Raw genomic sequence first — 27151 nt, 5'->3', positions numbered from 1 at the left:
TTATTTATTTATTTATTTATTTACTTACTTACTTACTTACTTACTTACTTACTTACTTACTTACTTACTTACTTACTTACTTACTTACTTACTTACTTACTTACTCGGGTACTTCCGCCAACGTGAATCACCCCGCAATACTCATGCCGACCACTAGAGGGAACACTCCTCTAATATTTCAAGCGCTTGACGGACCCACAGGACTGACACAGTTTCCCGTGATGCTCTGCGGCAGACTGTCCGCTGTTTGTCCAGCCGTCGCTTCAACAATGCAGCTTTTAATGGTGCTGTGAGCGGTACGCACCGAAAGCGCAACCGCGCCGCAATACTTGTCCGGACAGTGTCGTCGTTTTTTATTGAACACGACTAGATTTTTTTAGGGTTTGACAAACCCACCGGATGTCAGGGAGTCATTTTTGTGGGGATTCTGGACGCCTCTATCGGGGTGAGTTGAAGCTATCATCCGTCTGCCAGTGAAGTAAGGGAGCATTTTGTTGTGACCATTGCTGGCTAGCGGGCTAGCTAATTGGCCAGATGAGACATATGGCTACTTGTCTTTCCCCTGCAGCCCCCCAGGTCGTCATTAGTGCAATACAGTTACATCCTCTTCCTCACATCTTGTCTTAAATGCACATTTTTTTCTTCTTCTTGGTTTATTTATTAAAGGTTGTTTTTGGTGGGACTTAATGTTTTCCAGTCGAGTCCGGTCTCTAGTTGCTGCAAATCGTGGGTCTGTTCTGCTGTGAAGCCCCCCCCCGGTGAAACCGGTGCTTTTCCCGGGATGAAGCTTTTTCTAAAATGTTGGTTTGTTCATATCGAAGACATTTTAACATTTGGGATCCCTTTTAACTGCGTCACTTATGTTTTTTTTTGAATAAAATGTCACGCATAAGTTGACTCAGAAAAATGACAATGTGATGCCTGACCTTCATTTACTCTGATTATGACATTCATAATGACTCAACATGCATTTTAATGCAACGACGATGGCATCTGTCGATAATTTGATTCAATTTCATAAGTCAGGAAAACTGATTATTATTATTAATATTATTATCAGAAACTACACTTAAGAAGCCACACTCTGCAAATGTGTCATATGGCGATAACAACACATTTTAGTCCATGTTAACTTTTAACAATGATCTAAATCAAATCTAAACACAATTTCTCAGGTGAGACAACTGGAGTATACCTGCCAGTCGTTGGAGGTTCCTCATTGGTGGATATAAATGCAGATGTACGTGATTGGTGGTCTTTTTTTTTTTTATTCTTCAAAGTTTTTTTCTGCTTGTTCAGATGTTTGCAATCCAGTTCGATGAAGCTGTGCCACAAATCCATTCTCTGCTTACACACCCGGCGTATACAACATTTCTATATTAGCCTGTTGGGTATTGGTCGTAGTAATCCTCCTCCATATGGATTGGTACAATCTTCTAATTTGGGATTATTTGAATAAGGACATAAGGACAATTCTTCTCATAATACCGTCTTTGAAAAATGCAGGGAATAAAAGTCAAAGCTGGATTAAATATCATGTTGAGGTTTTTTTGTTTAGTCAGTTTAGTAAGAGATAAGGCATGTTGTCTGTAGTTAAATCAGTTTATTAAAATTGTTTTCGTCATTATAGGCTTAGTATCTAATGTGTATAAATTTTATTTCTCTATTGTTCTTACACAGCTTCATTAACCGGTTGGTGATGTGGAGGAATGCTGCACATCTAGTTCAAAGTTTTACACAAAGTTTGGTGCAAAGATGAGGTGAGGTGCAGATACTCCAACTAGTCTTCACCATTAATGGGACATGGAAAGAGAAGAACAACCCCCCCCCCAACATCCTTTGGCTTCGTCCAGCAGCTGCATTAGCTTTTGCTCCCTGTGTTTAATAAACCGGAAGTTAAATGCGGAAACAGATGTTACAATATTTATAGCATGGTAATCAACTGATGACTAATAGGGCTTATTCAGACTGGTTGCCCAAATCTCATTTTTAGCCCATCCAGATTTTGTAGTCTGAACAGTCCAATACCACATGAAATCTGATTTTTGTTTTTGTGGGAGAGAGTGAAACATTCGGGTAATAGTTTCATATCGGATATGGACAAATGTGTCTCAGTCTGAACAGCTCCAAACACACCGTCTAAACGCAGCCGTAATCATGATTTGTAGGAATTCTCCCTGGCGGGGCAGGATGCCATTCTTTTCTAGTTGGTCAAATGTACACAGGTTGGTGGTTTTAATGACATAGACACCGGGAGCATTGCTTCTATGACATGTTTAGAAACCAGTAAATTAATTTCCTTCATTTGTTTTTTTTGGGGGGCTAAAATGGAGCCTCTTACCAGCGCCGGTGCTTCAGACCTGTTCCAGGAAGTGAAATAAAAAGCAGCCGGTCGTCTCATTGAGACCAGAAAACATGTCGCCTCTCATCCAAGAGGCTTTATCGCTTCTGTCAATAAGATTTTTCTTGTTAACATTTTGTGCATCCCTTTCAGGATGGGGTATAAACTCTCGCTCGGCTTTGTGTCTAAACGTGAACCTGTTCAGGTTCTGCACTGATTGGCTCTCCAGAGCTTTATGATTTCAGCCCACTGTCAAGCCCTCTAGAATTAAATCACCGGTTTTGTTCACACTCGCTCCTTTTTTTTTCTTTTTTTCAGCATGAAGCTAGAAAAGCTCTTTTCTTCTGGAATTCCCCTTCGTGGTACTGATAAAGAAATATATCATAACAGTAGCAACTAGCCGGTGAACATAGCATCGTGTTGCTTAAGAGACACACGATCACTTCTTGAAGATAAAGAGTGAAAATTGTACTTTCTGAGATTGAATAAGCAACTTTTTGTTGCCACATTACTTTAAAATGTGGTTATACGTTATACATGTCAGTCCGTTTTCATCTTGTTTACATGTGGTCATAGAACCAGTTAGAACTGATTAGAATAAAGCACAGTCATGCAATTTCATAGTCACACCTGTGTGACTCAGCTTTGAGACTACCTGAACACATTCACACAAGTTTTCACACAATTTGTTTGTTGTTTTTTTTACATTTTGGATGCTTATATTAATATTTATGGATTTGCATTTCTTTTGCTTGCTGCCTTTCCTTGATAGAACATCTAAATGCGATTAGCAGGCCTTTCTTTTAATCAGAAAGACGTTTTCTTGCTATGCAATCAAATTAAACACAGTGCAGCAGATAGAAATGAAATAAATGTGTCTGCTGTCATCTGAGAATGAGGTGCTACCACCACTACTATGTGTTTTAGTGATCAGTAAATTCATTTTCTCTCATTTTTTTTAGCTCATAGTTTAGCGAGGGAACAGACCACCTGATCACAGACACTTGAGAAAACATTTGGTGGGTTTCCACGGGAATCTTTGTCGAGGTGTGTTTGTGGTCGTCTTTCACTTTTACAGGAAGGAGGCACACAAATAGAAATAATAGAGTGATGTAGCAGATGAGAAACGGTAGACAATACACTCATCCATCGCTCCTTAGCAAACAGCTCCGATCTGGCAGGTAAACAGCTGCCTTTACCCGCTGAGCTGCAAAAATAATGGGGGTGGGGGTTTGATGGTTTTCACATGTTTTTTTCTGACTGCTTGTCGCCATCTGCACCAGCTGGCTGCTTCTGAACGGTATTGACTCGAGATAAGTCTGTCATCAGGTGAAAGCCTGATCCCAACTCCTCATATTGACCCTAACCCCTAGTTTTTGGCAGCGGCATGGGGGTGGGGGACTGTAGTGGTCAAACTCTCTCTAGGAAATGGGAGGCATCGCGTAACGTCACCATTTAAGTTACGATACGGTCCAGATAAATATCGCACACTGGAAAATTAAAGCAACCAGCAGGTCCTTCGCTCCCACAGCCGTTTGGCAGCAGATCAGTCAGATTCGTGCACATTCGTTCTAGTTCTGTGAAAACCTGCTGGTGCTGTTGTTATCAACTAGTAACAGATCAGAGATAATGTACAGAAGAAACAGATTGCAAAAAAATAACAGACAACAGGAAATTAATATTTATCATTCAAACCTGCATGATAATAGCAAGTGAAGCATTAAGTAGTGATCGTAACAAAGTTACAATGATCCATGATATTACTATATGTTTTAAAAATATGTTTTGTGTGTTCATTTGAGAAAGGCCTTGTTTGAGTCTTTTGACTCAAACTTCTAGTATCGACATGAGGAAGTGCCAAACGTAGAGTTTGCGATCAACGCTGAGTGCCGCCGATGTGGAGTAGCGTAGCCTCGAACGCCTCCTTCAACACCGAGGAAGAGTCGGGCCGAATTTGTTTTGTACTGCAAGAGCGAACCGAATAGCACGAAGTCCTGACATGTATGTACCACCAGGCTGCCGCTGCAAGAGCAGAAAAGTGCTGTCAAAAAAGAAAGGCTAGTTTTATTTTTGGCAGAGTGAGTAAACAGTGACGCTCTATGTCACGCCCATTAGTCCAGCTGTAGGAATTCTCAACGAAATAATTTCCCAGGTAGAAATTCCTCAAATAGACTCACCTTATTTACAATCTGCAGTCAACCTCAATTTGCTTAAGTCACCGTCAAGTTGACGGCGACGGCGGCAGGTAACTGAAGCGGTTAAAAATAAACACTTTATGGACGGATGAAGAGGAATTTCTGTTCGTCTGTCCACCCTTTTGAACAAAACAAGAAAATGGTGCAGCCACTGTCACAATGAGGGCTTTTTATCTCTGCTATGTGTGCATCACCGTGAGTTTGATCGCCCACACGCACACAAAAAAACCTCGCCTCTTGTTACTGACATGCCAAGTTGAAGCTCATTGCGTTTTAAAGGCTGAATGGGCTTTAACAACGTGACTCAGAGTGGTGTGAATTCCCCTTGTTGACACATGGGTACGGTCTCTTTTTGGGGGTGGGCGGGGTTGTACACTGCAATCATTCTGCCATGTCAGGGGCTAATCACCCTGGCTCCCCTCCCACAATCCATCAGTGTCTGGAGGTCGAGGCATGTGGGGTTCTGGCAGCTGTTGTCGGGCTGAGTCAATCTGTTTCGGCCTACGCCAGCCTGAGCTGGGGGGGGTGGGGGTGGAGGAGGAGGGGGTATTTGGGAGGAAGAGCTCTCAGGCTCGGAGGACAGTAAATGGGGCTTCTGCCACCGCCGTAGCAAAATAACAAGAGGATTTATTTGTTCTGAGGGCAGGATTTCAGGGCAAGTTTGCTAATTTCTCTCTGGTACCCATTAGCATTTCTCTGTGATTTGCAGAGGACAGATTGTTCCAAAGAGGAATGAAAATAAAATGTTTGACAAAGAGGCCGAAAAATTGTCTTGGCCAAAACTGCTCCAATGTAAGAATCAGATAAATTTCTCTGATTGTTGTAAAATGAATGTATGTTTGTGTCTCTTTTGTGACATTTGGCTGCGATACATCTGAGATAGTATTGTCTGGATGTTTTCTATTGTGCCAACAATTTGTAGTTTTCAACGCGTTGATTGAGTTTGTCTTTTCACCGGCCGAGCAGATTCACACCCGCAGAGGAAAACACCAGCGACCGCGTTGAAATTTCCCCCAAAGCGATTCATGTTTTAAAGTGGTTTTATTCGTGGAAGAGGGAACAAGACTCAGCGGATTCCAATCACTTCTTGGTGTTTGCCAGACGTACATGACTTCCCTCTGATTACCACGGCCTACAAACCATCCCTGTTTACAGCTCTAGTCTTGCTGGGCTGGCACAGGCCGGTTGTTGACGCTTGGGGATGGAATTGGCAGAAATGTCGCAATTAGATTCAGTCGTCAGAGCAAATATTTGGGAGTCATACTTAAGTTTGTGTAGCGTTCCGCACAGCTGTTCAGGGTTGTTGGTTTTGTGTTTTTTTTCCGGCGGCAGATTGAGGAGAAATGAGTTATGTTATCCATAAATATAATCAATAAATCTAGGGCATGTCAGCCTGACATTCGAAGATCTACTACCTCAGTTACAAAATATTCCAAAGGAGCAAATGCAGGTCTACTTGACCATAATAGTCTCCTGTAGATGACGCCTGCTCTGACGCATTAATGCATCCCTTAAACCCATGTTTGACAAGCCTTCTGTGGGGAACGGTTCAGCCGTCCATCGTTTTATACATGAGAAATCCCACTTTGTGGCTTAGACGTGACAACATCTGTTGTCATCAAAAGGTTTCCGTGGCGCAAAAGTAGACAGCTGTTCGCCACCACGATGAGACCCTCGCTATGGATTTAGTTTTATGTCCCCAGCGGGCCGTCGTGTTCGCAGTTGGGGGTACATGATGTGGAAGCTTTCGTAAAGCTCAATTTTATCGTTGAAGGATCGCGTCTGTGGCATTTCTTTTTTCCTTTCTTTCTCATCCTCCCGGTACATTTATAGAGTAGCGACATATGGTGCATTAAATGGTTTATTATCCCCTACCATGAACAGAGTGAGCAAAGGGGATAATAAGCCATGAGGGTTTTTTTTTCGTAATTTGGAAAATTTTACTTTTTCTCAAAGCTTAATAACTTTTCGCCCATGGCAGAGGATCCTGAGTATTTCTTGCTCATTCAGCTCGTAGAAACCTCGCTGGGCGATTTATAGAGACTATTGTTTTATCTTAAACAAGTAACAACTTACCATTAATGCAAATTGGGATAGAAAATATGTGTATTTTAAGAAGAAATTGGCCAAATTCCAACTAGAAGTGTAGAATACAGTTGCGGTATTGGTACAGGTAGTATGTAGTCACACTGACCTGCTACCACTAGGTACATAACAGATTAACGAAACATCTACTTGAGGTTTTAACTGAATGCCCAACCAGCTTTATTATCTACACTTTTGCACTGATATGCTGTTGAGCTCATAGGACTAGGCAGTACAATCCCTTGGATCAGCGGTCACCAACCAGCGGGTTGCGGGCCATTATGTTCCGAATTGCGGGCCATTAGATATCTTGTGCTGGCAGCGCACTCCCGTGTATTAAAGAAACACTTTTCTTTAATAAGGAAGTGGTTTAAACAGTCTATAAGAGTTTGGGAAACAGTAATACAGATATAAGGTGGTTTCATATCAGTATGGGGAGGGTTCATAAAAGCTTAAACGACCGTAAATAATAAAAAGTTTGCTATATTGTGGAATTTTGTTTTTTGCGGGTGGTCCTGTAATTAACCGCGATTAACAAGGTGTTGTACAGCCATCCTGGCATCGTCAACGATTATCGAGCAAATGAAGGCTGGTCCATGAAAATATTCTCTCAGATGAAACCAGTCCGTGGCACAAAAAAGGTTTGGGACCGCTGCCTTGGATGTTGCCAGTGAGTGGGCGAAAGAGGTTCCTTTTGACACACGAGAGCTTTTGTTGCCGTGAACTCGACATGCATTCAATGGCAGAAGCAGCTTCTACTCTGGCAAACAAAAAGACTCTTTATTTCCTTTCTGCCCTCATTCTTCTACCCGTTCCGGTTGAACTGTCATAACACTGAGATGTTGAACTTCATACAGATGTGACGGCTGAATTCACTTGGCTCCAGATGAAGCATTATCATGACCCCAAAATGAGACATTTAATCTCATGAAACATTTCATCTAAATCTAAGATATTAAGGTGGTATTTAATCTGGCGCATACCTCTGCCAAGACCCAACAATCCTTCACGTCACTTTACCTCGCCTTGCCCTCAAAGTTCATGCAATGTAGTTCAGCATGGTCTATCTCTCAAAAACAAATGCCCTCCTGGATCCACCCCTCTACGTGGATCTACACCCAAGTTTAATGGGCTCCTTCCTGATTCCATTCTTCCACCAATCTCTGTTGAAATCCATCAAGTAGTTAATGTTTAATCCTGCAGAAAAGCAATCAAACCAACCAACAGAGACGTTTCTCGGACTCTTCAGCTCTCTCTCTTTCCTTTGTCTTTTTCTCTCTTTACTGGTTCAAATCTGAATGGAGTTCATTCAAACGGCAAACAACAACCACAAAAATACCCTCAAGTTTATTGGATGTGATGACAGTAAAAACATTAATAAAGGTGAGGTAAAGTAATAGACGCTGGGCACTGGGTGTAAATATAACTTCATCTAAAATAGGATAATACAATTGTACAGTTAAACCGGTGCAATGTGAACAAATGAAGCTCTGGTAAATAAAGTCAAGGTTTATATTCTTCTCCAGTGTTTCTGTTGGGTGAGGCCTGTTTGTAGCTTCAGAACCTTCTTTTCATCTCTGCTTAAAGTAATTACACAGGCGCAAATGATTTAATGACTACCATGTGGCAGCTTGTAATTAGATTTTTGGTAATGAATGGGTCAGAAACTAGTTTCAGACTTTTAGGCACAGAAGTGTCTTTTGTTGATGGGCTTTGTCGATATACAAGATGTTTCACCCGAGGCTGAGGACGTTTTATCGTTGAATATGAATAAAAGGCTTGTTTGAAATTTGGTTTTTACCAAAACATGGAATTGACCAACATGGATTAACATGCCAGATTAGCATGATCCAATCACGTCTGATCCCTGAGGGTATTTAATGTTTTTCCTCCTCCTGCCAGGAGGTGGCAGCAGTACATCCACAAGCTTTTTGCTGTAGTAAACCAAAGAAAAAGAACACACTGAACCCGTGGTGCATTCCAGCTGTACTGGAGACACATCACAGTGTCTAATTAAGTCTCAGGTAAATGGAATGTTCCACCAGCAGCCAGAATAAACAGATTCTTTTCAAAAGATAAGAGGATGGCATGCTTTTGTACCCCACCAAGAAGAACTATTCAGTCACAACCTGGAACAAAAGCTCCATCAAACATGTCACATAGATAAAACACAACCAGTCATTTTTGTCTTTTTGTCGTCTGGCCAACCATTAAATAGAAAGAAAACAGAGCTTAGCCATTGGTAATACAGGTTTGATTCAGAAGATTCTGGTTTTCAACAACTTCTTTCAAAATGTCAGACTTGATAATCGTGTTAATCTTAAAGAGAATGTGACTTTTGGTTTTTGTGACTGTAAAGTGGGAACTGGAACATTTCTTTAAGTTTAGAGTAGAGTGGAGTAGAACTTTATTGACCCCTTAAGGAGGTTCCACCAGGGAAATTAAGTTCTCCATCGCACTACACACAGCACAGGGAGTACGCAAAAAAAACACAGAAAAAGCACACAGAAAGCACCAATAAAATGTAGTAGAAATATACCAACACCAAATAGAAAGAGTAATAAATAACCCATCAAGAATATACAAATGAAAAGGCTTAAATAGGCATAGGAATAAAAAGGAATAAACAAACAGGCTTAGTTAGGGATGGGTAGAATGAAGTGTCTATAGTGTTTGCATTGTTTAAGAAAATTCCTCTCTGTCATCACTTCATTGTGTATTTTTGTGACATTGCTTGTGCATTTTTCTCTCCTTGATTAGTCGGCGGCATCAGCTCGAACATCGCTGATTGATTCAGGAAACTCATCAGCGCGTTAATCAAGACAGCTAGGTCAGCTAATTAAGTTGCGGAATCATAAACATACAAGTAAGTCGTCTATCTTCGATGTCAATGCGTGTTTGAAATGATAAGCCGATAATGACATTGTTGTACGTTTACCACTCCTTATAGTCGTTCTCTAGCTATCTATTTAACATAATGTGTAGGCTGGGTCATGTTTTTAACACCTTTTTGAAATGTTTTCTTTGTGTAATGAATTGTCGTGTTTTTGTATCTATAGGTGTCTTTGCAAAAACGTGTTTGACAAAGAAACTTGTCGATCCGAGTTAGCGATCCAGGAAATATAATCTCACCAGGCAATGCAGAGAAAACACTGCTTTTCATGCCAAGAACCATCAGTTGTTCATCTTCTCTGTCTAGTGTATTTACACATTATAAAATAGACTCCTTGTGTAACACTTCACTATAACAGAAAGAGTCAGATGGTGAACTTACGGAAGTTACATAAATAAAGGAAATCAAAAACTGCTAAATCACCGTTTCTCAGGAAACAGAAGGACACGTAATTAGAAAAAAATGTTTTGCCTGCTGTTAAAGTTTCTGGCAAAGAAAAGGCAAGTAGAAATTAAGATGTCGGCGTTTCCCCTCAGAGGATTTCAGAAGTTGGAGCTAATTAGAAAAATGTGAGAGCTGTTGTGTTCTGAAATACGGGGGAGTCCTGTTGGCCTGTATGTCTGCTCTGACTCTAATTGGCTGTCACATTCTCAAATCTCACCAACACAGTGTGAGGCACTCCTCACCTCACCCCTGAGGGGTAGACGAGCATGTGTGTGTGTGTGAGTGTGTGTGTGTAGCTTTGCTAGCTGCAAATCCGCTGTGATGCAGTTTGTTTATCGCCCCCCCCCCCCAGCCTTTTAAAGTACCGGCGGCCTCCCCACCGAAGATCCTTCATCAGAGGCGGCGCTTTGTTCCACGTTATGTGTTTTAGTTTTGTTTTACCTAAGATGCATTTGCAGTCTCACTTTTTAAAATCGTATAAACTATATCGTAACGGTGGAAAGCGCCTGAGCCCATCCGTCATTATGAACTCATTCCTTCGCTCTCTCTGCTTCTGCGCATGCAGGTGCTTATGATGTTTAACAGTTATAAATATGACATCATAAAACGAGTCAGATGATGAACACGGCGGAGAAGGGTGGGTTTGGTGTCTTTCCGTCTCACTTTAAAGCACCAGACGGAAGATAAAGGTCACGTATTTTACGCTCAGTGGGCGGCGGCCGCCTTGGAGGGCGATATTAATCGCTCATGTACTGCTCATTGTCATCTCTAAAGCATAAATGAAGAGCAGGCAGAGAGCAGCGCTGATAGCATCTCTGTGAAGTTAGCAATGCTGACGTAACATTGATGGCAAAGGAGCAACAATCTTCTATTTGATGAACAACGTTCCTCAAAGCATGTATTGTTGGAAAGCTGTAGGTAAATTATTGCATTTAATATCAACTTTATTGCTCACTGGTATAGATTTTCTCCAACCTATAATTTTATGGTATGTTATTAAGACTGTTAAGAACTGGTCGGACATGTTATATGAGTGCTGAGTCCAACCCTGTCTAGAAAATCCACAAATGGAGAATGAAGGAACGCATTTAATGCCCTGAGCACTTCTTGTAATTGAATATTCCTGCAGAATTTATATTTATGGAGAAAGGAGTAGCAGATTGTTCTTATTATTGATTTAACGCAGTTTGTGATGAGTGGCCCCCGCCCTGCCCTACAAAAATCCTTCCTGCTGCTGCAGTAGAAGTGTTAAGTGGCTGACTTCAGGTAAACACTCAGCTATTAATGTTGTCCTTGGATATTTTTATTTTAGCCCATTGTGCTATGGGACATACCGTAAATTGTGGAAAATATGGACACGGGTTTTGTCTCACAGATACTTAAATGAATACAACACCATTAGTGGGGTCAGATTTATTGCCCTGGTGAATGTTGCTTCATCATCTGATCAGTCAAAAGGCTTTTCATTTAGACTTGTTTTCCTAAAAGCAAGTGATCAGAAGTTTTCCCGTCTGAGGTCACGGAGTTCTTTCCTCTCTATGATCTTGGAAACAACAAAATACTTCTTCTCACGGACTCTGGTTTTTGCACTTGCTGCTGATATTCCTGATATTTCTGTATCCCAGGAAGAAGCTTTTCCACCCATCTTTGCTTTTGATTCATCAGAAAAAGATAGCATGTACCTTTGTACGGTCCAGCTTAGATTCCCGCCCTTACCGGTAATTTGCTTACGTGTGGCGCTAAAGGTTTTTTGCCCGCTTTCCCCCTGAGAAACTGCAGACCATTTAAGAGCATTTAATTCATCCATCCACGTTGCAAGAGTGTGCTTTCTAAAAGAAGCTCGGCTGCAGATCAAATATGTGCTATTTTAGTTTCTGTCATGGTAAGTTGTCGTGTTGTTATAACAGCGTCCACACGCGTCAACGCCCTGACATGCTACCTTGTCATTGGTCGATTATGCACCTGCTTGTCGGAGCAGTTGGGCAGGTGTGGGAGGGTGAACATTGTTCATCTGATTGGTCAAAAGGCTTTTCATTCAGGCTTGTTTTTCTAAAAGCGACTGATCAGAAGTTTTCAGCGTTTTCCCATCTGAGGTCAGAGAGTTCCTGCTCGCATCAAACGTCATAGATGATGTGGAAATTCTTTCGAAAATACACAACACTCAAAAAATTCACAGATGACTTCTTGGAATGGGCTTGTGATTTTGCTCGAATCAATTTCTGGAATACTCCTTGAGAAGAAGAGAAAAAGGGAATCAATTATCCCAAGCTGTGCAAAAATAAAAGTCAACAATTTACTTGTTGATGTGATGCAACTTTAAAAATCAGTATAATTCATCCCCATGCGGTCGACCTACCGATCGTTAATGTGACAAACCGGAGCACGCCGGCCGTGCGGCTCGAAGTATTCCAGAGCACTTTAACAGTTTTGACTTTTCCAACTTGAAAATTCATTTTTTCAGGTGTGCTCAACTTTCACCTCCTGTCTTTAACCAGAGACGGTTCAGCCAGCCATCTGCAGACGAACTGTGATGCGTGTCCGCAGCAGATGCTCACCTCTCACAGTACCGCCCCACCCCCATGCAGCTGCCACCATTTTTTTTACCCAATAACCTCCACGGAGAATACTCAATACCTCAATCCTCCCTAATGAAATCACAATTAATTATGGGATGGGCTGTGTGCACCGTAAACGCAATGAACCTGAGATCCTTAATGGGGTGGCATTGGGGGAGTTTCCTTGTAGGTAGGATGGTTCACTGAAGTAACAGCAGCGTCATCTCCTGATGCTACAGTTAGCTAGCATTGTGTCTATTTGAATTTTTCATGTGCATGTGGGAAAACACCAGACGTCATCACTTTCCCCCGGGAAATTTCCCCACATGATTTACAACCCCTGAGTTCCCTTCTGGTCATGTAAAACCAGTATTTGGATTTCAGTTCCCATCTGCGTTTCCTGTTTACCCTGTGCTTTAAAGAATGTACAGTATTTTCCGCACTATAAGGCGCAACTAAAAGCCTATATATCTTTCTCATAAACCCGGAGTGCGCTTTATAGTCCGAAGCGCCATATATATGGATTAATATTCATATTCATATTGGTTAAAAACATGATCGCTGGAAAAAAGCCGGCAGTCATGCCGCACTAATCCATCAGGGGCACCCTCACAAGGTACTAGGGCCTACGCCCCTAACAACGGTAGTCAAAGGGTGTCACCAAAGTGCCATTCTCACTGACCTACTGTCTGACGGCAGAGGGGAGTCTGCGGAGACCACCGCTGTCTGGCTACGATTCCGTAGCAAAACACAGGGAATTTTCAACGATTCTATTAATAAAGTTTTACTAACTGACTGGTCTCAGTATTTCCCAACTACTACGGAAATAACCCACTTTAAACTTAATTGGTCTAAAAAATGCTAATGTCGGGTATCAGTTCTGGAATCTAGTGACGGTCCATTCTATTAATTTGTGGAAACACACAGAGAAACTGGCATAAAGGTGAATGAGAGACACATTAAATGTGTTGATTTTCTCTAAAATAGTGTTTACATGAAACACTCGAAAATAAATAGAATTTAATATTAAAATTGAATATTTTGCACCTTTTTTTCTTTAGTGTAGATGAATTTCTTAGCCGTCTTGGAAGACGCAGCCGATGTACTGACTAGCTGTTCAAACATTTATTCACTTTATTTCCTCTCTGGGATTTTTGAAACAACAAAAAGCTTCTTACGAACTCTGCTGCTGCTGATATTCCTGATATTCCTGAATCCTTGGAAGAAGCTTTTCCACCCATCCTCGCCTTTTATACGTCAGAACAGAATAGCATACCCCTGTGTAGATTCCTGCCCTTACTGATAATTTGCTTACGTGTGGCGCTAAAGGTTTTATGTGTGGTTCAACATCAGCAGACCATTTAAGAGCATTTAATTCATCCATGTTGCAAAAGTTTGCTTATTAAAAAAAACGGGGCTGCAGATCAAATGTGTTATTTTAGTTTCCGTCATGTTGTTATAACAGCGTCTACGCGCGTCAACGCCTTGACATGCTACCGTGTCATTGGCCGATTATGCACTTGCCTGTCAGAGCAGTTGGGCAGGTGTGGGAGGGATTCACATTATTCTACGAGCGATGTATGATATGAAGCCAAGGAAGGGCATGGGTGCATATTTGACAAACACCAAACCACCTGAGCTGAGGGATGTTATTGATGCCATTATAGTTGATCCTCTGAAACCATAAAATTGCAGAGGGAACAATGCTTTCAATGCAGTCGGATTAAGCCGACGGGAGCTGAGATAAGATATTCTGCAAATTAGAAATTTACAGCCAAAGAGATTAAGATTTACTTTCCATCTACCAGTTTGCTTTGTGGCTCAGGATCAGGCTCAGAATAGCTTTTGGCAACATCTGTCCACCATTACCCCTGTGACACTGGCAGCCGTGCTGCACTTCATCAGGCAAAATTTTTTTTTTTTGCAGTAATACGAGGGTCAGCATTTAAACGGTTGCAGGTCCCTGGAGGGTTGGCGGACATGCTGATACTCGAACGCACTGAAGTTAGCCACGTGGACCAGATCTCCTCTGTCCTCGTTTGACTTAACTTTCACGACGGTGCCAAATGGATTCCGGTATTGCTTAATCTCCACATGAATTGACAATTAGAAAAATAAATCAAGAACTGGTGCATCACTCAGTAATCTGGCTCCCAATTTGCAATGATTAGTTGCTCTTATTTTTCGTTTTAATATGAAGTTAGATTTAATATTTTTATTACTTTTGAGGATGTCGGATTATGCACTGAGCGTTCTGCAGTAACCGTGACATGTTTAATACTTAATGATTAATAAATTCATTTAGAAATTAATAAACAAGATAATCGATGGCTTTAAAAAATTGGTATTTGCTTTCTCACTCTGGAAAATTATTCAAACCACAGAATAATAATCACCATCTGGTATATTCAGCTGTTTATTTCAGTAAATCAGGCATCAATCTCTAGCATTCTGATTTTTGTGTGACGATGCATTACATCTTCTATTTACATTATTGAAAAGTGAATATCCTTTTATTTTTTAACATTGTTCAGAAACAATGAGCAATAATTTGAAGTTTTCATCATTTTGGTCACTGCTGAAAAGAAAAAAAACGTAAAAGAGGGCAAAAGTCCGTGAAGACATTTCGTCTGCTTCACCTTAACGGTATGTAAAGTTTAAGTTGCATTCAGACATGCAGCTGCAAAGAGACAAGTAGCAGCAAGAAATTATTCATTTTTTGGAGAAGATAAAGTCACATGTCCGCCCTGCGATTGGGTTGTACCTTTCCTCATTCCTCTCCTTGACAGGAACACACACATACACACACACACACACACACACTCACACACGAGCTGTATAGCAGGATGCTGTTTCTCAAGCGGCAGTAATCTTGGAATATCTGAAACGCCAGTCACACTGCTCCAGTGGTAAGAAGTCATTATTTCACTTGGACAGAATGAAAGATGTTTTTTTTTTCTGTGTCTGGTTTTAAAGATGTTATCTGTAGTCGTGATCCAGCTCGAGCTTCAACCCACAGAGGTTGGAGTTAGTATGTAGCATCAGGAATAGCATCCTTATCCTTATCGTGGGGAGTGTGTTGTGTCCACCTGCCTCCCTTCAGCTTCTGATGTCTGAGATTGCGTTGGTTACAAGTGCACGGGTTGATCAAAGTTTTTTCTCTTGAAGCAGGGTTGAACCAAGAAAGCTGCTAGAGGAAGGTAATGCTTTGTTCTGAAATGTAAATCATGCTCGTGATGTCAGAAGGAAACTGCTTGAACGTTAAGGCTGGCACCAGATTTAGCATAGAGCCTTTATTTATTTTTAAAATTCTGCTTGATTGAAAATGCAACCCTGGAGGTCTTGAATCTTTTTTTTTTTTCTTTTTCCAGAATAAATTGTTTTCTAACCAGCTACTAATAGCGGATAAAAATGCACCAAAGAGGAAGATACCTTTGAGGGTTTTTTTTCTTGCGATAAAACAAAAGCTAAAAGCGAACCTCCTGTGGCATCAGAAACCACTGGAAGACTTCAAAGTGAAACAGTCATAAGTGCTGTAGTCGGGATCAGAAGGTGCAGCTGGTTTTGATGGTGTAGCCCTGAAAGCCCTTTTCCTCTTCTGAAGCAGTTTCGATAATTCCCCATCACTTTCTACAACATACTTTTATCAGGGATGCTCAGTCATTTTGAGTCGGAGATGAGGTCGGAATGCAGGCGAAGGCCTTTAATGAGATTTGCTGGTGGGGCTGTTGGTGTTGGCTCGCATGCTGTGTATAGTTTACTTGTAATAGCTCTTCCCTGTTTCATGCTCTCTCCGTGAGACTTAGCAAGAGGAAATTGGAAGAAACAGATACCCCCTGGTATTCTGCAACATACTGATTATTTCTGTCCTAGACCAGGAAATCATGCAGGGAATGCAATGACAGTTATGAAAGAAATATTTGCTGTGTCTTATTGCGGAAAGACATTCCACAAATGTTAATGTGAAAGAAAATATCGTGGCAAGAAATATATTTGTTTCAATAAAAAAACATTTTACTCTTTCAGTAGGATTTTTTTAATTTAACGTCTGTTGAATTTTGAGCTGCATGTGGTCAAACCTGTTCATTTTTTTATTGCATCGTATTATTCTATTTCAGGTTCCTGCCTTGAAAAGGAAGAAGACAGTCCAGAAGCTTTTGTTCTGAGGAGTTCCTGACAAGGAGCCAGAAAATGATAAAAGGAACTGGGCCGTCGAGTGACCTCGCCTCCTCGTGAGCAACCATGACCTCCCTTCATCGAATGTTGAGGGGAACCCCTCAGCAGACACCGGATTGGGTTCTGACATAGATTTTTATGATTAGTGGATCTTGGAAAATGGCTTTGGTTAGTGTGGGCTGTAAGACATCAGACTACATATTAGAATTCAGGTGAGACGGAACCTGAAGCCGGTATCCACAGGACAGAAACGGCCTGAAGTGACCTTTCCTGAAGGGCAGAAGCTGCAGCCCATCTTGAACGATTTAATATTCATCACACTGTCTTGCTGTCGAGGTCGTACCATGGCTGCTGCTGGTCCAGAGCGATACAGTTCCTTAGTGGGACAAGGAGCAGATTGAGAGTCAACAATGCAGCGTAACGGCGGTGGGGTAGGCGCCGGTGGTCAGCAATGGGTGTTGCGGCGTGTGCGTCTCACGTGGCTAAGTTTCATGCTCTTTTTCATCCTGGTGTTCTTTCCACTCATCGCGCATTACTACCTCACAACCATAGACGAAGCCGGGAGTCCCGACAAGCGCATCTTTGGACCTAGGGCCGGCGGTGAACTGTGCGAGACCAAACATGTACAGGATCTGTGCCGAATCCGCGAGTCGGTCAGTGAGGAGCTCCTGCAACTGGAAGCCAAGAGGCAGGAGCTCAACGGGGAGATCGCCCGACTCAACCTGCGCATCGAGGCTTGCAAGCGCAGCATAGACAGTGCCAAGCAGGATCTACTACAGCTGAAGAATGTCATCAGCCAAACAGAGCATTCTTATAAAGAACTAATGGCCCAGAACCAGCCCAAGCTATCGTTGCCCGTCAGGCTTCTGCCAGAGAAGGAGGACCCAGGATTGCCACCGCCGAAGTCCACGCGCCTGTGTCGCCTGCGCTCCTGCTTTGATTACGCACGCTGCCCTCTCACGTCGGGGTTCCCCGTGTATGTCTACGACACAAGCTCCTATCCGTGGGCAGATTATGTCGACCCGCTGGTGAAGCAGGCTTTTACCACATCAGTTAAGAGTAACATATACATAACTGACAATCCCAACGTGGCCTGTCTGTATTTGGTGCTGGTAGGGGAGCTACAGGAGTCTTCATCACTGCCTTCTCCATCAGAGTTGGAGAAACAATTAAAAGCTCTTCCTCACTGGAGGTCTGATGGACATAATCATGTACTGGTACATCTCACCAGGAAGTCTATGACACAGAACTTCCTTTACAATGTGAGCACAGGGCGGGCAGCAGTCGCTCAGTCCACCTTTCTGGAGCAGCAGTACCGTGAGGGCTTCGACCTGGTTGTGTCTCCTTTGGTCCATGCTCTCTCAGAACCAAACTTTTTAGAGCTGCCTCCTCAAGTTCCCGTAAAGAGGAAGTACCTCTTCACCTTCCAGGGGGAGAGGGTAGAGTCACTGAAGAACAGCTTGCAGGAAACACCCCCTCAGTCTTTCGAGGAGGAAATTGAAGGAGACCCACCAGCCGACTATGACGATCGCATCATCGGTACTTTAAAGGCGGTGCAAGACAGCCACTTGGATCACGTACTGGTCGAGTTCACCTGCAAGAACCCTAAGCCAAGTTTGCCAACTGAGTGGGCTCTTTGTGGGGAGAGGGAGGACAGACTAGAGGTCCTCAAGGCATCAACGTTTGCCTTGGTGATTGCTCCAGGGGATGGACAGCTGGTGGCCTCAGCGGGTTGTGGGATGAGGTTGTTTGAGGCCCTTGAGGTAGGGACTATCCCAGTTGTGTTGGGGGACCATTCTAGACTACCGTATCATGAATTTATTCGATGGAGTGAAGCTACAATCATAGTTCCAAAGCCTCGTGTCTCAGAGCTACACTTTCTGTTGCGCAGCCTGTCAGACAATGACTTGTTAACCATAAGGCGACAAGGTCGTTTCCTGTGGGAGACCTACTTCTCAACCTCAGAGAATGTTCTCAACACCCTTTTGGCGAGCATCAGAACTAGCATCCAGGTACCTGCTGCACCCATCAAAGAAGAGCCCGCCCAAGAGATTCCTCACAAAGCAGGAAAGCTGGCAGGAACCGACCCCAACCTGGCTGACAATGGCGACCTGGATTTGGGTCCCGTAGAGACAGAGCCCCCCTATGCCTCTCCTCGTTTCCTCCGCAACTTCACTTACACGGCTGCAGACACCTATAGAACATGGAATCGTGCCCCGGGGCCTTTCCATCTGTTTCCTCACACTCCTCTGGATCCCGTTTTGCCTTCTGAGGCCAAATTTCTTGGCTCTGGTACTGGATTTCGGCCAATCGGTGGAGGTACAGGAGGCTCGGGGAAGGAGTTTCAGGCAGCCCTAGGAGGGAATGTACCCCGGGAACAATTTACGGTGGTAATGCTGACATATGAGAGGGAGGAAGTGCTGATGAACTCTCTGGAGAGACTGAACGGACTCCCATACCTCAATAAAGTAGTGGTGGTGTGGAACTCGCCCAAACCTCCATCAGATGACCTGCTGTGGCCAGACATTGGACTGCCGATTATGGTGAGTGCTCCCAAACAAGAATCCTCATTGATCTAAATGTTCATCTACACAATGTTGACTTCTTTTGTACTGAATACATCTTCCTTACTGTTTCACTTACATTAAAAAAAACAATCTGATGCATCAGGTACGATGGAAAGTTTGAAGGCATCCCGATGAGCTGTTTGGATTAGTTCCTCTTTGAAACTCTGTGGGAGTCCACGCTAATTACCTGCATCTCTTCTGAAAGGATGTGAAGTTGTCTGACATCCATGAATAATAAAGTGTGTGAATTCATCTTAAAAATAAAAATAAAGTAGTTAGTTTGCACTAACGGGCTAACCGCTGTGAGAGTGTTCATCGGTGTTAAACGGTCTTTTCTACAACTTCACACTGGGATTGGACAGGCTTGTATTTTCACTGATTGAATGCTGCTTATTTCACATGTAAGTCTGAAAAGCTGTGAAACCCGTCTCTGGAATACTTTTATATTTTCCGTAGAAATGCTCTTGCGTTCAGCAATAACCATTAACCAAATGCATAGGTGCACCTGTCGAGAGTTGGATGGAAAGATAACTTAAATAATTATAACTCATCTATCAACTTTTGGGAGCATGCTATTTTAGATCTTCTGTATTCAGCAAAAAAAGAAAAAAGAGAAGTCACAGTCTTCTATTCATTACCTACCCAGCGCTAACCAGGAAGACATAGTGGAGCACTTACCTGCTAATGAGACACATTTTCCCCTCGGGATAGCAGAGGACACTTATAGCTTGAAGGAAAGCCATGTAGGAAGATTTGACTGACACTTTGCTGAATGGCCGGAATTGTAAATGAATGTCAGTGGCATTGCTAGGATGTCTTAATAATCAAATGTTGGCCAACAAGGTGACCGCATCAACCAAAAAGGTGATTGCGATGTCGTTGCTAAGCAGAATCTCACTTCACGTCCGCAGGTTGTCCGCACAGAAAAGAACAGCCTGAACAACCGTTTCCTGCCGTGGGACGCCGTGGAAACCGAGGCAATCCTGTCGATTGACGACGACGCTCATCTTCGGCACGATGAGATCATGTTCGGGTTCAGGTCAGTGATGTTAATAGAACAGAAAAATCCACTCATGGCTTAAAGTAATAATTCAGCTCTTGTAAGTCAGAGAGGAACAAAACATTTATGGTTCTGACTAGAAATCTGATTAAAAGCACCAATAGGACATTTTTACAAAGTATTACCTCTTTAAACTGACAGAAGCTTGAGTGGAAGGAAAATTCGGGTTGGGAAAATTCACCTAAACATTCTTAATCTTCATTTGGCAATGCAAGCCCACCATAAGTTTGTAGGATCCGCAGTAACATGTCAGAAACGTAACTATTTGGCCGTCCCACTGAGACGACTTCACAAGTGGCGCTCAAACAAGAAGCAGCAAGAACAAAAATCCCCAAAAGAGCAGGGGAAAAAAGCCTTTTTCCGTCTCTCTTACATTTTTTTTGTCCTTTCTTGTTATGTTGATGAGCAGAGAGAGAAAACAAAAGTTTGAGCACAAGCACTTAGCTTGCTAGCCTTCACCTTTTTCAGGACATTGTTTTGTCTCCCGAGGAGGAGCGATGTGAAGGGAACTGAACAGAATATCCAGCAAGTAGATGGGAGAAGTGCAAACTTCTCAAAGTTGCAGAGGAGGCAAAAATGGAGTGACTGACATGGAGAAAATAAGGGGGAACATGCTGTCAGTGCTTTACGTTTGGAAGCTTCTGCAAGAACCGTGGTGAAACCGAATAAGCGATCAGTGTTATTTTGGTCCGCCACCCGTCCCTCCCTCTCTCAGACTTGATCGCAGCTCGCCGCTTGTCCAGGCAGGAAAAAAATCAGGGTCATTTTCCATGATTTATGTCAACTCTCCCGGAATCGCCAAGAATATTTCCTCACTTACACTCGTTGCCAGAAAAGGAAAAATTACGCAACAGCTAACTGTTGGACATTTGAGGTCCCTCACACGAGCCAATCAGAGATGCTCGATTGCTGGGGATTGTCGTTCTCATCTGTGGGAGACACTAATAATGGGAATTTGAAACAGATTCTGTTTCATCCAAAACTTTCTGGTGGGAACATTTTGAATTCAAACGTAATAGATAAAACAGTTGCATTTGAAGAGAAAGACATAATGCTTCACTTAATTATCCCCAAGAGGCAAAGCGTCGTCACATCGCTTATGTTGACGACAAGCTGAAAACAGGTGGATGGAAAATGGCGTCGGATCCAAAGACGATCAGTCATAATCCAAACAGATTACCATAAAAAGCCTGGAGGTACAGCTAAACGCACCAACGGTGATGTTTCAGGGTGTGGCGTGAGGCCAGAGATCGCATCGTGGGGTTCCCCGGGAGATATCACGCCTGGGACGTCAACCATCAGTCCTGGCTCTATAACTCCAACTACTCCTGTGAGCTCTCCATGGTCCTCACTGGGGCGGCGTTCTTCCACAAGGTCAGACGTCGTTCGGGTGTGGCTTCTTTCGATGTTACCTCTATGTCCCGATGTTCACGTGTCTGCTCTGTCTTCGCAGTACTACGCCTACCTGTACTCGTACGTGATGCCCCAGGCCATCCGGGACATGGTGGACGAGTACATCAACTGCGAGGACATCGCCATGAACTTCCTGGTGTCTCACATCACCCGCAAACCGCCCATCAAGGTCAGTGACAGACAGTGGATTTAACATCGATAAGCTCCCGATCATCCTCCCCTCCAGGCGCCAGAGTATTTCTATTTTTCCCCAATCAGCTTCGCTAATACTCAAGCAGACACGTCAGATATTCCACACAATAATTTTTTTAAAAACAGAAGATCGAAGCCGGTGCGGTCCGTCGCGTTTGTCTCCTGGATTTTTATCGGAAGGACATTTATCACCGGGAGCGTATTTACGGCTGGTCAAATAATTTTAGCGATCAAGCTGATGGAACAGAAATGTCACCGCAGCCCTCAGTTAAAGTTTTTTCTTATTTTTGATTTACTGGGATGTTAATATTCTGGGTGTTTTTAGAGGGGAATTAAGGACGGTGTTGACGGAGCGTTGTTACATGACAACAATTCCCTGCTAGGAAGGAATCTTGTGAATAATGAATTTGGGGCAAGTTTGAATGCAAAATCTCGTCGAAGGACTTTATTTCTCCTGAAGTTCAAAATCTGATGAAGGAAACAGACAAAGAATGTCAGCTGTTCTTATTTTCTGCTGGAACCGTTAATAAGGAGGATTCTTGTGATCAGGTTTTAAACTAAGTTTTGAACTAACTAGGTTTTAGACTAACTAGATTTAGGATGCAGAAGGCAGAATTAAATGGGGGCAACTGATTCGCTGTGGCGACCCCTGAAGCGAAAAGCTGAAAGGAGAAGAAGAATATTTTACACCTAACTAACCCACTTGGTTTTAAGCAAAATAGGCTGTACACTAACTAGGTTTGGAACTAGCTAGATTTTGAACTAACTCACTAGGTTTTGAACTAACTAGGTTTTAAATTAACTAGTTTTTGAATTAACTAACTAACTCATTAGGTTTTGAACAAATTAAGCTCTAAACTCACTAGATTTTGAACTAACAAGGTTTCCAATTATTATCTAACATACTAATTTCCCTTTTGGGATTAAATGAGTATATAAAATTAATAAAAAGAAGAAAAAATAAACAGTTTATGTTATTATTTAATTGTTATTTATGTTTATTGTTTGTGTTTACTCTCTTATACCAATCCTGCTTTACGTCCCATGGGCAAAAGTGAAGTTTTTTGATTTTGAATCAATTACGACACCCAATTAAAGGTATTCTGGGATGTTGATTAACCTATCTTTTAGTTAATCTGCCTGGGTTCTTTTCTTACAGAAGGTTAGCTCATTCTTGAATCATTTCTCCTCTCCTTTCCGTGTCAGGTAACATCCCGTTGGACGTTCCGCTGTCCCGGCTGCCCTCAGGCGCTCTCGCACGACGACTCGCATTTCCACGAACGCCACAAGTGCATCAACTTCTTCGTCAAAGTGTACGGCTACATGCCGCTGCTGTACACGCAGTTCCGCGTGGACTCGGTGCTGTTTAAGACTCGTCTGCCCCACGACAAGACCAAATGCTTCAAATTCATCTAGCATTGGGCCGAGTGGCCCAGCAGAGAGCCGCGAGCCGCGGATGGGAGCGGACGGCGCTGCCAGCAGCGACAGAGGAGGAGGAGGATGGAGGAATCTAAAATAAAAAGCACAGACGGGACGTTTGTGATCCGGATTTGTTGGTTTAGATTCTACCTACAGAAACGCCACCAACAAACCAGCCTTTTCAGCGGACGTCACTTCTTTCTTTCCACGTTCCTCCATCATCAACCACTACCAATGCCATTCACACCTCCCGAGGAAAGAGGGCGCTTGTACACAGTGTACAGAAACTCTTCCGTAACGACGGAGGAGCCGTCTTTGAATGCATCACCAGACAGACTGGCGTCGTTGCTGCGTTCAACTCAGCTGCCTGATAACTTTAACAAAAAACGACATAGGAGTGTGCTTCTTTTCTTTTTTTTATTTTACAGTTCCAAACTATACTTCTTGTACATGTAAATGAGAGAAGCACTGATGGTCAGAAGTATTTTATTGAATAGTCTTTCTTTTTTTTAAAGAAAATAATGTCCTTTTATCGTGTAAATCTCCAATCCGAACAAACATTTTTTCAGGAGCTCAGAAACAAACTTGCTCGTCCGAGAAACGAGAAGGGACCTCGACTGAAGAGTTTGAACGTCGTGTTTCGTCGTGTTGCGTGTTCCAGGTTCTCTTCAGCCGTCACCATAATGCCTGAAAGCCGTCATGAAAACCAGCCACCATGTTGTTACGTCGTCACGCTTACAGGAAACAAACTCCTGGCCGAGTGTCTGAAACGGCCTGTTATTTTTATGCTGTAGGATGTTAGAGAATGTCTGTACAACCGGTCAAAGGTTGAAGTAGTCGTGTTTCAATGTAATGCTGTAAACCGATCAGTGGCTCCATCGCAGAAGAGCAACGCGGTCCATTTTAAAGAGAATGAAATATATTGTTAGATTTAAAAAAAAGAAAAGAATTTATATTTAAAGAAATAATTTGGTATCTTATGAGGGTTGTTTTTTTTTGTTTTTGTTTTTTTTGCTGTGTGGGGGAGATAAAAATGAGACGCAGGCCAAGGGTTGGGTGGTAGACTTCAGATCAATATCATTTCAAACTTTTACCTTTATTACCATTAATGATCAATCATATTTCAATGTCTTTTCTATGTAAATATGCTGAGCTACTAATTAGCTTAGCTTAGCATTACACGGGGGATGGTAGCACGGAGGAAACGGCCAGATTGGCAACGCACGAAAGCACCTAAGGATGAACACGGTTATCTTATTTGTTTGGACACAATGTGTTTGTGTTGAGCTAAGCTAACCAGATCTTCTCATTTATCTCTGCCACAAAGCAAAAAAAAAAAAAAAAAAAGCGTTCTGTTTGAAATTGATATTAAATTGACAGTTTTGTCTTTGGAACAAAAAGTGTTAAACGTCGTAACACGTTCACGTTACCCTCCTGCAAAGAATTTTTTTTTTTTTTTTTTTTTTTTTACTGTTGTTGAATGTTTTCTTTGCCAAAAAAAAAAAAAAACACGGTACGATGTCGGCTGCTTTACAGTTTGATTTTCAGGGTGCTCAATGTGACCCACCTCCAGTCGGTACAATAGGAGCCACTCCTGTCACATTATGTATATCCAAAGTTTGACCTTGTCTGACTTAATTCTTGTACTCCAAACAGACGTTAAAGTAGGTTCGAACATGAGGATGCTTTTAATGGAACAAAAAAAACTCTTCATGCTTCCTGTATATTTATTGAATATATTATAGAAAAAAGATTTTTTTTTAAATGATAATGACACATTCAGAAAGAAGAAACACTGTAGTTTATTATTCCTGAACCTAAAAACCCAGTTTTACCTGTCGGCGTCTTTCATAGCTTAGCAAAACTAGCTTGTGCCACTGCGGGGGTGGGGGGGGAGCCCGATTGACCTGAGACCAGCACTTACGCAGGCAGGTGTGTGTTTTACGGATGACCTCGGCCCTAAAATGAGCTGGCTGGTGTATTTAAAGCCGAATCCAGACCTGATCCAGGTGGTGCTGCTGCTCTTTGACCCCTCAAGTCAACTTTAAATATTCTGACTGAGCAGCTTTTAGCTAAACGGGAAACACGACGAACCAGATTGTTCATTTATGACCGAGAATTGATGCCAAAACCACTAATTGATCCGAGTTTGTTCTTGTGAAAAAACCAGCTTGACTTTGGAAAACCTGAAGGCTTTGATTAGAGCCATCGAGGGCCTTAAAATTACCTGGCTGATTCTCAACCTGCCCTCAGGGTACCAGAAGGGGTTTGCTCGCATTCCTCCAATTCCCGGTCTCTCAGCTCCCCCCTCCCCTCCCTCTGGGATCTGTGGTACAGCTGGTTTTCCGTATCCCAGAGCAGGATAAATTTCCCATGAAGGCTGGAGTGCTGCTAGGTGTAAGGATTTGTGAAGCTATGTACTCCTGGATCTGGGCCCCTCGACTGCGGGCCGGGTCTGAGAGTGACAACAGCGTCAAACAAACAAGACCGGATAGATGATAATTAAAAAAAAAAAAAATCAACATTGTTAAAATCCTGTCTGCTGACTTGTGGCCTCATTCTTTCCTCCGTCTTTATATATTCAAAATCAAAAAACGAAATGGGTCTAGTTGACAAGCAAGACCCCATGCTCCCTTTTAATTACCTTACACCCTTAGGGTTCATGCTTTGTTATAAAGGTTTTGTGTTTTAAATCACGGATATGTTCAAATCAGCTGGAAACAAGTTCCTGGATTTATTCTGAAAAAGACGAGATTTTTCCGTAACCTGAACAACCAACCTGACACCGGTCGACATAACTTCCTGGTGAGGATCGAAATAACATTTTGACTGAAATTGGTTTCTGTCGTAGTTCCACATTCCTCTGACTGTCACCCTGGACTAGTTGTTAGCCAAAACCTGGTGAGAAGCCTCCGAGGAGCGCGGTGCCAACTGTTCATCTGATAGGAATGCTGCACATCTGGTTTTCAGTCATTTCGTGATTAATAAAATTTGTCTGCATAGAAATTTGCCAATGAGTCCGGAAGAAGCCTGCACCCCTTGGGTTGGGCCAGCAGAGAGGGTTTCATCATTTTAATGACGCATGGGTGCAGCTGAGTGGTCTTCATTCCTCTTTTGGGTTTTGTTTTTTTCTAACAAGGGTAAAATATTGGCTTCATTCCCAAAGAAGACAGGGCAAACAGAGTAAAATCTCACATTTCTGGACAGTTTGCATTTATTTCAACCTCTATTTTATTCAATAACGCACCTTCCATTCCATTAAAATGAGCAGACATGACTTTCCCTCGTCCTGCGGTTTCAACAGTTGCTGCTGTCCTGGGCAGAAACAGCTAGACTTTTACAGGCTTTTGCATATTCCTCAGCCGGGAAGCACCGTGTTTCCACATGAATGAACATGGCTGAGTTGTCAAAAAGGCCGAATGGTGAAAAAGAGGCTCAATCCGTGTCGCGCCTCAGAGGAAAGGGGACTTGTCGGGTGTGAGACGAGATTTCATTCCTCTCGTTTAAAGTGGCGTCAGATGAGAAGTGCACAGAGTTATGCAAGATCACAATAGTAATAAAAAAAATCTGTCTTTGTGGGAGTTGCTTGTAAATCTGGTAATCCAAAAAGCACAGAGGGAAGAACCAGAGAACGGTTTTTGCATAATGTCAAGCATCGCTGCAGCATGTTGTAGTTTCTTTAACAGTCTTTTTCCTTTGCCGTCTCCTTCGTCAACGGTCGTGACTGATGGAGAAACGTCTGGTATGCTGGTGGAAGGGAAGCCCCAAGAAAAGACAGATGAGTCCCCCCCCCCCCCCCCCCCCCCCCCCC

The 27151-nt window shown here is 42.6% G+C and overlaps 1 protein-coding gene across 3 annotated transcripts; it reads left to right on the top strand.

The window, feature by feature from the left end:
- Nucleotides 1-277: 277 nt before the first annotated feature.
- Nucleotides 278-27129, top strand: extl3 (exostosin-like glycosyltransferase 3). Of its 3 annotated transcripts, none has more exons than XM_068341981.1 (6): nucleotides 278-445; nucleotides 16632-19232; nucleotides 20168-20295; nucleotides 21546-21690; nucleotides 21770-21898; nucleotides 23128-27129. In XM_068341981.1, the coding sequence occupies exons 2-6, from the start codon at nucleotides 17100-17102 to the stop codon at nucleotides 23335-23337; spliced, it is 2745 nt and encodes a 914-aa protein (XP_068198082.1). In that variant the 5' UTR covers nucleotides 278-445; nucleotides 16632-17099; the 3' UTR covers nucleotides 23338-27129. The 3 variants fall into 3 exon arrangements, with proteins under 3 accessions (XP_068198082.1, XP_068198084.1, XP_068198083.1); XM_068341983.1 differs by lacking the exon at nucleotides 278-445 and adding an exon at nucleotides 9404-9487; XM_068341982.1 differs by lacking the exon at nucleotides 278-445 and adding an exon at nucleotides 15347-15422.
- The last annotated feature ends 22 nt before the right edge of the window (nucleotides 27130-27151 follow it).

The sequence above is a fragment of the Antennarius striatus genome, chromosome 19 (assembly GCF_040054535.1).
Source record: "Antennarius striatus isolate MH-2024 chromosome 19, ASM4005453v1, whole genome shotgun sequence".
Classification (NCBI taxonomy): domain Eukaryota; kingdom Metazoa; phylum Chordata; class Actinopteri; order Lophiiformes; family Antennariidae; genus Antennarius; species Antennarius striatus.
The sequence above is the reverse complement of the archived record's forward strand: the minus strand, read 5'-3'. Positions and strand labels throughout refer to the sequence as shown.

Excerpts from the sequence above, each read along its gene's own strand:
- extl3 (XM_068341981.1), top strand. The coding sequence starts at position 17,100 with ATGCAGCGTAACGGCGGTGGGGTAGGCGCCGGTGGTCAGCAATGGGTG. Across the intron at positions 19,233-20,167 it reads ACATTGGACTGCCGATTATG|GTTGTCCGCACAGAAAAGAA; the intron begins GTGAGTGCTCCC and ends TCACGTCCGCAG. Across the intron at positions 20,296-21,545 it reads GAGATCATGTTCGGGTTCAG|GGTGTGGCGTGAGGCCAGAG; the intron begins GTCAGTGATGTT and ends GTGATGTTTCAG.